Source organism: Physeter macrocephalus, unplaced genomic scaffold, assembly GCF_002837175.3.
Source record: "Physeter macrocephalus isolate SW-GA unplaced genomic scaffold, ASM283717v5 random_528, whole genome shotgun sequence".
Lineage (NCBI taxonomy): Eukaryota > Metazoa > Chordata > Mammalia > Artiodactyla > Physeteridae > Physeter > Physeter macrocephalus.
The window spans coordinates 20,827-32,918 of NW_021145967.1; the positions used below are offsets into that span (position 1 = coordinate 20,827).

Here is a 12,092-nt window from a genome sequence, read left to right on the forward strand (position 1 = left end):
CATTTTAAAGCATTAGGAATAGAAACTTTCAGCCTTCTGTACATAAGCGTGTGTCTATGAGTGTGTACGTCTGTGTGTGTGTGTGTGTGTGTGTCCGTCCCTGCACCCGCTGAAGGTATTAGGACTGTTGGTTTCTTCAGGGAAAAGGACAGTTGACTCTGCAGGGACGGTGGGGACGTGGGCAGGTTTCAGGGTGAGCAGTGGGGTCAGGGTGCCCTTTGGAGAGTGGCCGGTCCCGGGCACCTGTTCTCCTTCCAAGAACAGCAGGTAGAGAGGTCGCCAGCCCCTTCAGCGATGTGGCACCGTGGGTCCTCGTATTAAAAATCCTCTCAGTTCCGGGATGCTGTGGGCCTTGGGGTGTGGGCGTCCTGCTTCACCGGTGCAGTGGGAGTGCAGTTTCCTTGAAAGACCCCTCTGCCTTGGGTCATGGCTCTACAGGACCCTGGCAGACTCGAGACCACTGTGCTGTCTGGAAACTCCTGTGGGACCTCAGTGTGTGTCTGTGGCAGCAAGAGACTAGGCCACTCGCCCAAAGGTTAAAAAAACATCTTTATTGCAAAATAGAACACAGATATAGAAAACCACCGAAATCAAATGTGTGGCTTAATGAATTATTGTTGGACAAACTCCAGTCAAAAACCGGAACATCGCCAGCCTCACACAGAAGCCCCTTCATGGCCCATAGTGTCCCTGCCCTTTCTAGTTTTGTCACCCAAATGTGCATCCCTAGGTACTGTAGCTTACTCTTGCCCACTGACTGTTTTGGGTAAGCCTTTTATGCCAAGTTTAACCAATGGGTTTCCCTCCATCCCTTCATTTCCTTGAATGTTGTCAGTCGTAGAGCCTGGCTGTGTGTCTCTCTGTCCTCAGTGTCTCCTGCAAAAGGGCAAGTGGACCCGCAGAGAGGGTCAGGTTCAGGTTTGACCTTTTGGCAAGAATAAGGAGATGCCCGTGTCTCTCAGACTCTTAGAAGCTGATGATGCTTGGTGCGTTTCTTGGCCTTTTGGGCTTTTGTTTTTTGCAGTTTTAAAAGGATTTAAAAAACTATGGTGTAAAAAACCAAAAAAACTATGGTGTAACTTAATGCAGAAAGGTGCCCTTATTTTAGACATAGGACTGGATGGAGTTTTACCTGTGGGTACACATGTGGCCAGCACCTGTGTCAGGACACGGGCGTCTCCAGCTCCTTCAGGCCCTGACATCCACCCGCTCCCCCAAAACCCCCATCCCTGCCCGCCTCAGGACTAGTACTAGGCGACCTCCAGTGTCTGGGTGGGCTTTGTGCTGGGGCTCAAAGAGTGTCCCCTCTAAAGTCCGGCTTCTTTTGCTGTCATCTGCGGGCCTGGCGCTGCTGTCACCAGTGATTCCCCTCTCATCACTGCTGTGGCTGCTCTGCCCTCACTCCTGCTCTCGGGGGCCACGGGAGCAGCTGTGCCTCGGTGACAGAACACGCCCTGTGACGTGTGGGAACAGATGACAGGCTCCTGACAGCCCCTCCTCCTGTTTCTGCAGTTTGTGTTTGACTACCGGCCAGGTGACGTCTTTGGCTGCGTGGCTGACATCGGCTGGATTACGGGACACAGCTATGTGGTGTACGGGCCTCTCTGCAATGGAGCGACCAGCGTCCTTTTTGAGAGCACCCCGGTTTACCCCGATGCTGGTGCGGACTGCAGGAGGGGCAGGAGGAAGGAGGAGAGGTTGGGGGGTGCGGGCTGCGGGCTGGAGGTGTTGCTCGGGTTGGGCTCGTGGGTTGTTGTGACAAAGCTGCCGGGCGGCAGGGGCCGGGCCAGGTCTGCAGTGGGATCACACGTGCAATGGGAGGGGGTCCAATCGCTGGAGCCTTCGAGAGACCACCCACCCTAGTGTCCCTCTAACCTCTGCGGCCACCTGACCGGATCCTGCCCTTCCTCGAAGCCGAGGCCAGTGGCCAGACTCCCCGGGTGCCCTGCTGCCTGTGCCTTCAGGCCGCTCGGGCCGAGCTCATGGTGTGTGGCCTGGGGCCGCCACCATGGAGAGGGATCCCTTTGAGGACCCACGTCTTGCTCCCCTGGCATCTTCCTCCCTTGCGGCACAGCGTCTTCAAGTGTTTGTTCAAACGTGACCGAAGGTTGGCGGCTCTGCCGAGGCTCTTGCCCAGGCGGTCCACAGCGCTGACAGTTTGGTGCCTGGAACTTTGGTCCCCCGCTCCCAGGTCCTCTCCAGCCTCCCGCAGGGGCCAGATGTGCTCCTGGAAGACGTGCAGGGGGCCCGGCTAGGGATGAGAGCCGAGTCTCAGGTGGCCTCAACCTCCTGTGTGCAGAGTGGTGGCGGCGAGTTGGGGGGTTGACGGGGCGCGTGCGTCCTGGGCGCCGCTGCTGCTCCGGGGGAAGCACGGGTCGCCACTAGAGACCATTTAAATGTGCCTGAATGTGGGTTCTGCATTGGTGCTACTTCTCGGGAATATCCCTTTGACCTGATTCCTCGCTGTGTCCCGTGGGTCAGGACGTGGGCTGTCAGCGTGTGGGTCGGCACCCGGGGCCAGGCGGAGGCTCCAGCCTCCGACGTGGGGAGTGCGGGAGGCGGCCCCATGGGGAGCCCCTCCCGTTCCGGAGGTGGATGCAGAGTGCGTTTCGTGGACACCGTGGGTGTCTGCACACGTCCGGCGCCCGGTAACATGGGCCGCCTCTAAGTGAGGCTCATGGAGGTGACGTGACCCGGGGCCTCTTGTAGGTCGGTACTGGGAGATGGTGCAGAGGTTGAAGATCAGTCAGTTCTATGGCGCCCCGACGGCCTTCCGGCTGCTGCTGAAATTCGAGGATTCCTGGGTGAAGAAGTATGACCGCTCCTCCCTGCGGACCCTGGGCTCAGGTGAGCGGCTGCCGGCGGCATGTGTGTGCCAGAGCCAGCACAGGTCTCTGGATGGCTTCAAAGCAAAGGCTGTGTCTGCGCTGAGTTTACATGATGCGGCTGCAGCCAGTAGAAAGCAGATGTCCCACGTGGAAGCCCCTTCTGGGAGCCCACAGCCGTTAAGGGTCTGGGGCTCAGCTCTGTGATGTTGTCTGTGCTCCGTCTTCCTTATGAAAACTCACCACCGCTGGAAGGTCAGGCCCGAGCCCTTTCCCTAGTGGCTGCCCAGGATCTCACCCCCTGCTGTTCCCAGCGCTGTCATCAGTGCCATTCTGCCCTTGGGTGCGTGTTTCCAGGCAGGGAGGGAGTTGTGAGATCAAAGGTTATCTCCACTCGTAATCAGGACAGATGTCGCCAAGTCATGTGAGAGCGTTTTGGAAAGGTGACCTGGGTTACCCTGAGTTGAGGTGGTCCTGGAAGGCGCCAGGCCTGTTCTCCTGCAGGGGATTCAGTTACTAAGGAAGCAGGACGCAGGTGACAAGGCAGATGCTCAGAGCCTCTGCTGCGCGTCCCCCAGGCCAGGGGCGGGCTCCTATGGGCCTCACTCCATAAGGGCTGTGACCAGAGCCACTCTCTGGTTGGACCAGGCAGCAGCGAGCGTGCAGGGACCCCCTTCTCCCCCCAGGGAGTCCTCACCAGCTGGCTGGGCTCTTTGTAGCTTGGGGGCACCCCTGCTGCATAACCAGCTCCAACAGCAGAGCCCTGCGGGGGTTTCCTGAGACTAGGGTATTGTTGAGGAAAATAATCAGTAACTGATCTATAATAAGAATAGAAGAGAATTTTATTCAAACCAAGCTGAGGACTATAGCTCTAAGGGAACTGCTCCAGAGAAGCATGGTTTTCAGCAGTTTTATGTCTTATAAGGACAAAGAACATCAAACAAATCAGGGATACATTCCTTCAAGGTTTCAGAAAAGCAGATCAGCACATACACAGAGAGTCAGTATAGCCTTGGCTCTGGGAAGGGAGTCTTATTATCAAAGGAGTCCCAACATTGGCGTCCCAGGGAGGCATTTATCTCTATCTTCAGACATTCTTTACTTCTGGACAGCGTGCCCTTTTCTTTAATGATTAACGCAGATGTGCAGTGTATGTTTGGCAGGCCACAGACAGGCTGTTCCAGTTAGCATAAGGTCTGAGTTAAATGGTGTGTGAGCCAGAATGACTTCCCCGCACCTCGACGTGTGGACGTGTTTCTTCCATCAGGATCAGTGAGCCGTGCTGGCAGGTGGGTGAATAGCATGGCGGCTCCTGCACCTGGGACAATTCATGCCTTGGCCGGTGGTGGTCCCTCACGAACGTGCCACGATTCACTTCGCCATTCTCCTCTCCACGGACAGTTTTTAGCTCTTGGCCACGGGAACATCCTCGTCCGCGTCTGCTTCTGGGGGTGGGTGCCTGGAGCGACCTCCTCCAGTCACAGGACGAGTGTGCCTGGCTTTAGTGGGTTCCGTCACCAGCAGGCGTCCAAAGCAGTTGCAATGGGCATGTGCACTTCTAAACGGGAAGAGAAACACTCGAATCGCTCTCCAAACTGCACTCCAGCAGTGTGTGTGGTGTTGTTTCCTCCACACTCTTGCCAACTTCTTGCTTTTTGACCCTCTAATGGTGAAAATATCTCATTGTCATTTGTGTTCTTCCATAGCCATAAACCTGATGATCTCACTGCTTTTTCAAGTCTCCTTTTGTGTCTTTAGGGAAAATTATAGAGCTGTTTTCGTGGTGAAATCAGCTCCTTTTGGTTTCAGCCTTTTTGAGGTCTCTTAACATCTTCTCTCTCTGGTGTGGTTGCAGTGGGAGAGCCGATCAACCATGAGGCCTGGGAGTGGCTGCACAGGGTGGTGGGGGACAGCCGGTGCACGCTGGTGGACACCTGGTGGCAGACAGGTGAGCACATCCCTGGGGGAGGGGCAGGGAGCGTGGAGCGTCAGCTCCAATGGGCGCCTGGCGTGTGGGGAGAGGAAGCTCGGGGCAGCAGCTGTTGCTCTGCTGCTGTGAGACATGGGTGCGAAGGCTTCCCTGAGCCTCGGTTTCCTCGTCTGTAAGGTGGGGCCCGGGAGGGGGCGGAGGGGCGACACAGGGCCCCACGAAGCTTCCCTTCCTTGGCGGCCCACCTCCTGAACCCGGTACGGCCCAGTGATGGGTCCTGCTGTTTAAGCGACCTTGAGCCTAGATTTGGATCTAGAGGGAAAGGAGATTTTTCTGCGCCACTGTGTTTTGATTTGCCCCCCTCCTCTGGGGTGTCTTGACTTATCAGGACTTTGGGGGCAAGAGACCACCACTGACGTAATAAACGTGGCTGAGGTCTTGTCCTTCAAGAAGCCAGAAAGTGAGACGTTCCCAGTGGCGTGGGCCTCATGGTTCAGGAAGGCCCCGGATGTTCTCTACAGCAGAGTCTTGGGGGGGCCCTTCCCATGCAGGCTGATGGAGGCCGGAGCCAGAATGCCTGAGGGCAGGACCCGTGGGCGTTCTTTCCCTCCGCCCTCCTTTCCGCCGTCCCCATGTACCCACAACACGGGATGGGTGTCGTGGCTGCTGGGGCTGAACCTGGCCCCCGGGCCACTCTCATTTCCACAGTGGAGGGGACCGGCACCCAAGCCTGGTTTCTCCTCAGAGGTCCTTTTGTCACTGGGGGCTGTTTCCTTGCCCCGGACAGGCAGGTCTACCCCCTCCCACTCTGGAGAGCAGCCGTGTGTGTGGACCCTGTGTCCATAAGGTCTGGATACACGTGTCAGTAGCCCCAGGCCCACTGGTGTGTTTCTTTCTGTCCTCCCCGCAGAAACGGGGGGCATCTGCATCTCGCCGCGGCCCTCGGAGGAGGGGGCAGAAATCCTGCCCTGCATGGCGATGAGGCCCTTGTTTGGCATCGTCCCTGTTCTCATGGACGAGAAGGTGGGTCTCCCTGTCCACGTGCCCCACCCCCCTGGCCTCGGCTGCCCTCCCCCGTCGCGCGGCACCCACCGCAGGGTCTCCTCTCAGAGGAGAAAGCTCCGGGCAGCTCCCTCTGGGGCACTTGTCCTGTTCCTGCGTCAGGCCCGGCAGTTCGGAGAACGCGAGATGGTCACTCCTTCTGTCTCCCCATCTCCCGGGTCTGCAGGGAAATGTCCTGAAGGGTGGAGATGTGTCTGGGGCTCTGTGCCTGTCCCAGGCCTGGCCAGGCATGGCCCGGACCATCTTCGGAGATCACCAGCGATTCATGGACGCCTACTTCGAGGCCTACCCGGGTGAGCCTTTCCTGCCGCCGCTGGACTCGGTCTCAGAACCGTTTCCGAGGAGCCGGGGGTTGCGTGAACGCTCCCTCCTTTCCTTACCTCTGAGCCAGGAGCGGTCCAGCTTGGGGTTCTCCCAGGGGCTTAGGCCATGGGCTCCCAGGAGAAGAGCAGGACACCACCTTGGCGACAATCGCGGTGGCTCCAGGCCTCCCCCCGGTCTCCACGTCGCTGTCTTCCCGGCTTGTGTCGTGTCGTTGGGTGGGAGTTCACGTACACGTGTGCCCCTGGGAACCGATGCTCTGCAGTCTCAAGCATGTCAGCGACACTCACTTTTGGGGAAGCTCGAGCGGGCTCCTCGTATCTTCTGCTTCCAGACGTTTGCAGCCTCCTGCTGTCTGGCAGCCCCTCTGCCCTTTACTGGCACCAGCTTAGCAGCACCGGAGAGGTGTCTCCATGGCCGGGGGGGGGGGGTTGCGTCAGCAGGGGGGCTTCGGCGCTTCCTTCTGTCCAGGGGGTGTCCCTCATGGAAGGACAGGAGCCCTGCTGGGTCCCAGTTCGGAGCTGGCGCTGAATCCCCCGCTGTGGTGCAGGCTACTACTTCACAGGAGACGGGGCTTACCGAACTGAGGACGGCTACTACCAGATCACGGGGCGGATGGACGACGTCATCAACATCAGCGGCCACCGGCTGGGGACGGCAGAGATTGAGGACGCCATGGTGAGCCCAGCCGGCCTCCGTGCCCTGCACCGCCACCGGCTGCCGCTGCCTGGGGTCTGGGGTGGTCGTCACTGGCTGAGTCGCTGCCTCACCTCTGCGTTCTCTGTCGTGCCCAGGCTGACCACCCCGCAGTGCCCGAGACCGCCGTCATCGGCTACCCCCACGACATCAAGGGAGAAGGTGCGTGTCCCCCGAGGACCCTCCTGGCCCTGGGGCCAGGGCTCCTGTAGGAGAAGTAGACTCGGTGGGCGGGGGCCAGGGCTTTCTCGTGGGTCAGGCTGCTGGTTCACGTCTCTCTCAAGTGGAGATTTTGGGTGAGGAGGCTGAACAGGCACAAGTGTTAGAAAAAGGTCAGGACTCTGAAATGTCCTGGTTCTGCCGTCCTTTAAGGACACTCACCCACAAGCAGTTGTGACCTGTTTGGCCCAGCTGAGCTTGGGGAGCTTCCTCCCCGTCCACAGGGCCCTGGCGGCCCCGTCAGGGACAGTGTGTGCAAATGCCCTGTGCTGCCCACACGTCCCTCACACGTGCTCTGTCACAGCGCCCCGTGCCTTGCAGCGGCTGCTTGACTGGCCTGAGACTCTGGAGGAGTCTGACCTGTGGTTCCTCCTGCACAGCGACGGGCCAGGGGAGCCCAGAGCCAGTGATTGGACTGGTCCTCACTGGGGACACACTTTGTTCCAAAGTCCGCCAGTTTCTAAGCGGTGGGTCTGGGAAAGGGCAGGGTCACCTGAGTGTTGTAATGCCAGGCATGTAGCAGTCACACCGGCCTGGCCTGGCCTGGCGTAACCCAGACATTCTCTGACCTTTTGCTGCACTGCTGGGCAGACTGACTTCTACTGCCCAGCTGAAAGGCCTGGGCACTGTCCCTCCTGCTGTCAGGATGCACGATGACCCAGTGTCACCTGCCTACCAGCCACGTCTGTGTGCTCTTCTTCTGTTACTTACCGTCTCGAAGCCAACCTGTTGGAAAACTGAACCCTTATTTAAGTGCTTTAAAAAAGTGTTTTCAGTTGCCACAGAAGGATGTGCCCGTGAGGATGTCGCCCATGATAACAGGGGCGGGGATGTGGGAGGCTGTCGGGGGTCGAGGGGATGAGACAGGACGGGTCCTCGAGTGTGCGTCTCAGGGGCCTCGGGCCACATCACGCTCCCGCCAGCAGCCCTTCCCTGCACCCTAAGCGACTCCGGCGTTGCCTGCCAGGCTTTGGGGGAGAATCTGTGTATTGGGTGTGATGAGGATGTGCACTTTCCTGATTTCTAACGAATTTGAGCATCTGTCCACTTGTAAAACATGAACAATAGCAAAAGCTGTGGGTGTGTATCTGTCCCCACTCTCTCTGTTTGCACTCGATCTGACGGAGGGGAGCCCCCAGGTCTCGTGTGATTAGGACACGGACCTGGAGAGCGACCTGAGTCCCTGCCCCAGGGGCTCACGTGCTGGAGGGGCTGGGAGAGAGGGGAGAGGCAGACGGACAGGACCAGTGGGGGTTAGGTGGTGCGCAGGGAGTGTAGATCAGGATGGGGTGGGCTCGGTGCAGGGACGGACAGGCCAGTGAGCAAGAAGGAGGCTGTGGAGAGAGCTTTGGCTTGGAGGCAGGACAGTGCGGGTCAGTGGGGAAAGGACAGACCATCCTAAGTGGCGCTGGGACAGCTATTGCTCACGTGGAGAGAAATGGAGTGGGAGTTGGGTCCGTGTGTGAGATCATCCCCGGTGGGTTAAGGAGAAATGTGCTGGACACCCGTGGGGGCCACTCTGATCCTCGCTGGAGTATTGAAAACAAAAGCTGGTGTTTGCGCTAAAATACCGGTTGACCAGCGCAGCCCAACAGAACTTCCTGCCTCGACGGAGCCATTCTTCGTCTGTGCCGTCCACACGGTGGGCCCCGGCTACGTGTGGCTCACGTGACTGCGGAGTTGCAGTTTACATTTAACTTACCTTTAAATAGCCACGTGGCTGGTGCCCACAGGCTGGACACGTGCCCAGAGACTAGTGCCTGGGCGGTGTTTCCCACACCTGTCACATGGGGTGGAGAGTGAGTCTTCCACCGCCCACGTCACGGCTGTGTCACGGGTGTGCGGACGGAGATGAGTCACGGCTCCAGGGTCTCTCCACACGTGCCCGCTGCCCGGGGCGCTCAGAGCCAATGGAGTCACTTCCGCCTTGAATGAAAATGGAAATGCACCTTGGGGGCTGCAGCTAAAGAGACCAGCTGCCACAGGGTCAGTGGCCTAGGATTTAAAGCCCCTTTGGATTTATGGCGATTTGTGTGAAACATGCTGCCCCGGGAGGTGGGTCGCGGTTGGACGCGCCTGAACCTCTGGTCTCCTTCCAGCTGCGTTTGCCTTCATCGTGTTGAAAGATGACGCGGGTGATGCAGACGTGGTGGTGAAGGAGCTCCGGTCGGTGGTGGCCTCCAAGATCGCCAAGTACGCGGTGCCCGACCAGGTCCTGGTGAGTGGACGCGCCTCAGGGGCCACAGCACTGCTCCTCGTCGCTTCTCACCATTGACGGGGGACGGTGGCAGGAGGTGGGCAAGGGCAGTGGGCTGCTGCGTCCTCGGACGGAGGGAGACACAGCCACCTGCGTAGGGGCCGGGCTGGGCCGTGGAGCGTCGTGGATTGTAAACAGAGGCCTGGAGTGGGACCAGAGGTCCCCGGGCCGGTGAGGAGACATCGCCAGACCCTGCCTGGGAGCGTGTGTTGGGGTCAGTTTCAAGGAGGAACTGGGCCACCTTCTCAGCCCTGTTGGCTTTTCACTCCTTCCTTGGCTGGGAGCTGGGCCTCGGTGGCAGGAGGGCCCAGCTTCACTCGGTGCCATACAAGGTCAGACCGTTGGCCCGGTGACCAGAGCTTCACCTGAACTCCCCGTAAGTTAACCGGACTCGTTCAAAAGACAGGCCACTGTTACAGGCCCCAAACGCAGCCCTTAACATTTCGCCTTGACGTTGGATGCCTGTAGTTGGAAAATGTCAAAGGCTACGTTTCAAACACTAAGCAAGACATTTTCCTCTTAAGCACCCCTTGCTTCTTATGTTAGAAAAAGCCAACTACGGCCCCGGCTGGGGGAGGAGACAAGGCGCCCCGAGAATGCCTGGTTCTGCTGCCACCTGGGAGCCTCCCAGCGTAGCGGGCAGGAGAAATGCATGTCGGCAGTGAGGTCCACCTGGGTAGGGGAGAGCCTCCCGGTGTAGGCTCAGCTAAACCCCTGACCACGGCTGATTTCAGCTTTAGGTCCAGATGGAGGAGGATAAAACCAGAGGCCATGGCCCCGCTCTTCTCTGGGGTGGGCTGCACATCAGCCATTCCTGTCGGGTCCCCGGGGAGGGGCGTCCTCCCTTGAGCAGTACCCTCCTCATCTCAACACCATCGGACATGGGCTGGGAGTCTGGGCGCCACCCAAAGTCTAATGCTGCGCCTTCCCTGCCAGGTAGTGAAACGTCTTCCAAAAACTCGGTCTGGAAAAGTCATGCGGAGGCTCCTGAGGAAGATCGTCACAGGCAGAGCTCAGGACCTGGGGGACACCACCACACTGGAGGACCCCGCCGTCATCACGGAGATACTGAGCGCCTACCAGGAGTACAAAGACAAGATGGGGGCCGCCCAGTGACGATGGCTCTGCCGAGACCCCGAGCCAGGCCCCGAACTTACACTCCTAGAACACAGCTCCCAAGTCGGCTTGTTCCTAGACGCTCCAGCGGAACCCATGCTGCCCTCCACACGAAGCCCCAAGTCCCTGCCTTCCCTCTACGTGGGGACCCATGACAGGTCCTCACACAGGATGAGCTTTCTCCCACTTGCCCTGAATTTGGTTTCCCGGTGAAAAGTCCGTCACCTCCGTTCCCGTGTCTCCCCGACAGGACAGGAAGGTGGAGCCCCTGTTCCTGCTCAGGTGACTGGAAACTACAAGCAGTCATGTTTTCTCCAGGTGTTTCTAGAAGCGAAAGGTGGAAATTTTATTTTTATACTTTTATATTTTAGAAGAAAAATGGTGCAAACACATATGTGCAATGTGTGGTTTACTTGTATACACTCTTCTTAACAGTTACAAAAAGCTCCTTCTTTGCCTCCGCTCTTGGGGAAATGTGGAGGGTTGGAGGGTGCACTTTTGGGTACCGTTTGGCCTACTTGAAATCCGAGTTGGAAATGTTTGTGCCTCCGTCTGAACACAGCCATCTTGAAATCTCTCAAGCCCAGAGCATGTTTTTGGTGTATGTTTCCACGTCTCTTGGTTTGTGTGTGATGAAACCTAACTGCTAAGAGCACCTGTGGGGATGGGCTCGCTTTTCAGCTCTGAAGGGCTCCGGTCACATGTGGTTCTGCAGCTTGCGGTCTGGAAACATTCCCCTCCCCCTGGCCTTGGACACTCAGCAGCCAGTTGGCGTGCTCCATGCTTAGGGCTGTTCAGGGAAGCCAGGGACTCAGTAATGCAGCCGGAACTGGGTCCCTGAAAACTGCCCTACCTCCCTACTCTGAGCCAGGTCTCTCCCTTTTCCAATGTGCCTTGGGTTCTCTGGACTTAGCAAGACAACGTCAACCATTAGGTTGCAAAGTGCCTATTGATAGCCAAGCACGAGAGGGACCACTTGTGGAGTGCTGGGAGGGTGGCCTGCTGAGCTGGGTCCTGGAGGACAGGGAGGGCTGCCTCAACCTGCACCCCACAGAGGGCGGTACCCTTCAGCTGTGCAGGTGTTCACGGGGACCTGGAGTGCTCAGCACCCGCCATACGTGGCTGTGCTGGCCTCTCGGTGACAAGGTGAGGACGGGTGGCCTTGGCTGTAGCACAGATTGGCAACTCTCACCACCTGTACCGACAGCAGTTTGCTGGACATGGCGGATTATGGTTAGGGCGCTACTTATGAAATGACAGCTATAAACTGGGACAGCGACCAGTGCCTCAAAGTGATCTGCAGGGCCGTTCAAATAAAGCTTTATTTTGTTCATTCTCTTCTTTTTTGTGGTGATGTTTTATGATCAAATAACGCTATTCTTTGTTGTTGAATATAATCCTTGGAACAAAACTGGGAAGAGACCTATTCACTCAAAAGAGAACACTTAAAAAATTCACTGTCTTATGGGGAGGAAATACACAACAAGCGCTCACCTACCTTAGACTGTTATTTGGTAAACTTACCTGTCTCTAGACCACTGTGCTGGCCAATCACTGATCACAGGTGGCTAGTTAGATATAAGTAAAAAAAAAACCAATAAAATAAAATACTTGGTCCCTTGGTGGCAGTGGCCATAGTTAAATACTCAGGTGCCACATGGCCAGG

The 12,092-nt window shown here is 57.6% G+C and overlaps 1 protein-coding gene across 4 annotated transcripts in view; it reads left to right on the forward strand.

The window, feature by feature from the left end:
- Positions 1-11,762, forward strand: part of LOC102980142 (acyl-CoA synthetase short chain family member 1) — a 28,157-nt gene extending 16,395 nt beyond the window's left edge. For all 4 annotated transcript variants that reach the window (XM_028486096.2, XM_028486098.2, XM_028486097.1 and 1 more), the window contains 9 exons: positions 1,513-1,660; positions 2,710-2,847; positions 4,681-4,773; positions 5,666-5,778; positions 5,984-6,110; positions 6,689-6,816; positions 6,933-6,996; positions 9,153-9,271; positions 10,247-11,762. In XM_028486096.2, coding sequence (XP_028341897.1) covers positions 1,513-1,660; positions 2,710-2,847; positions 4,681-4,773; positions 5,666-5,778; positions 5,984-6,110; positions 6,689-6,816; positions 6,933-6,996; positions 9,153-9,271; positions 10,247-10,426 — 1,110 coding nt within the window. In that variant the 3' untranslated portion in view covers positions 10,427-11,762. The remainder of the gene's footprint in view (positions 1-1,512; positions 1,661-2,709; positions 2,848-4,680; positions 4,774-5,665; positions 5,779-5,983; positions 6,111-6,688; positions 6,817-6,932; positions 6,997-9,152; positions 9,272-10,246) is intronic.
- Positions 11,763-12,092: the final 330 nt, after the last annotated feature.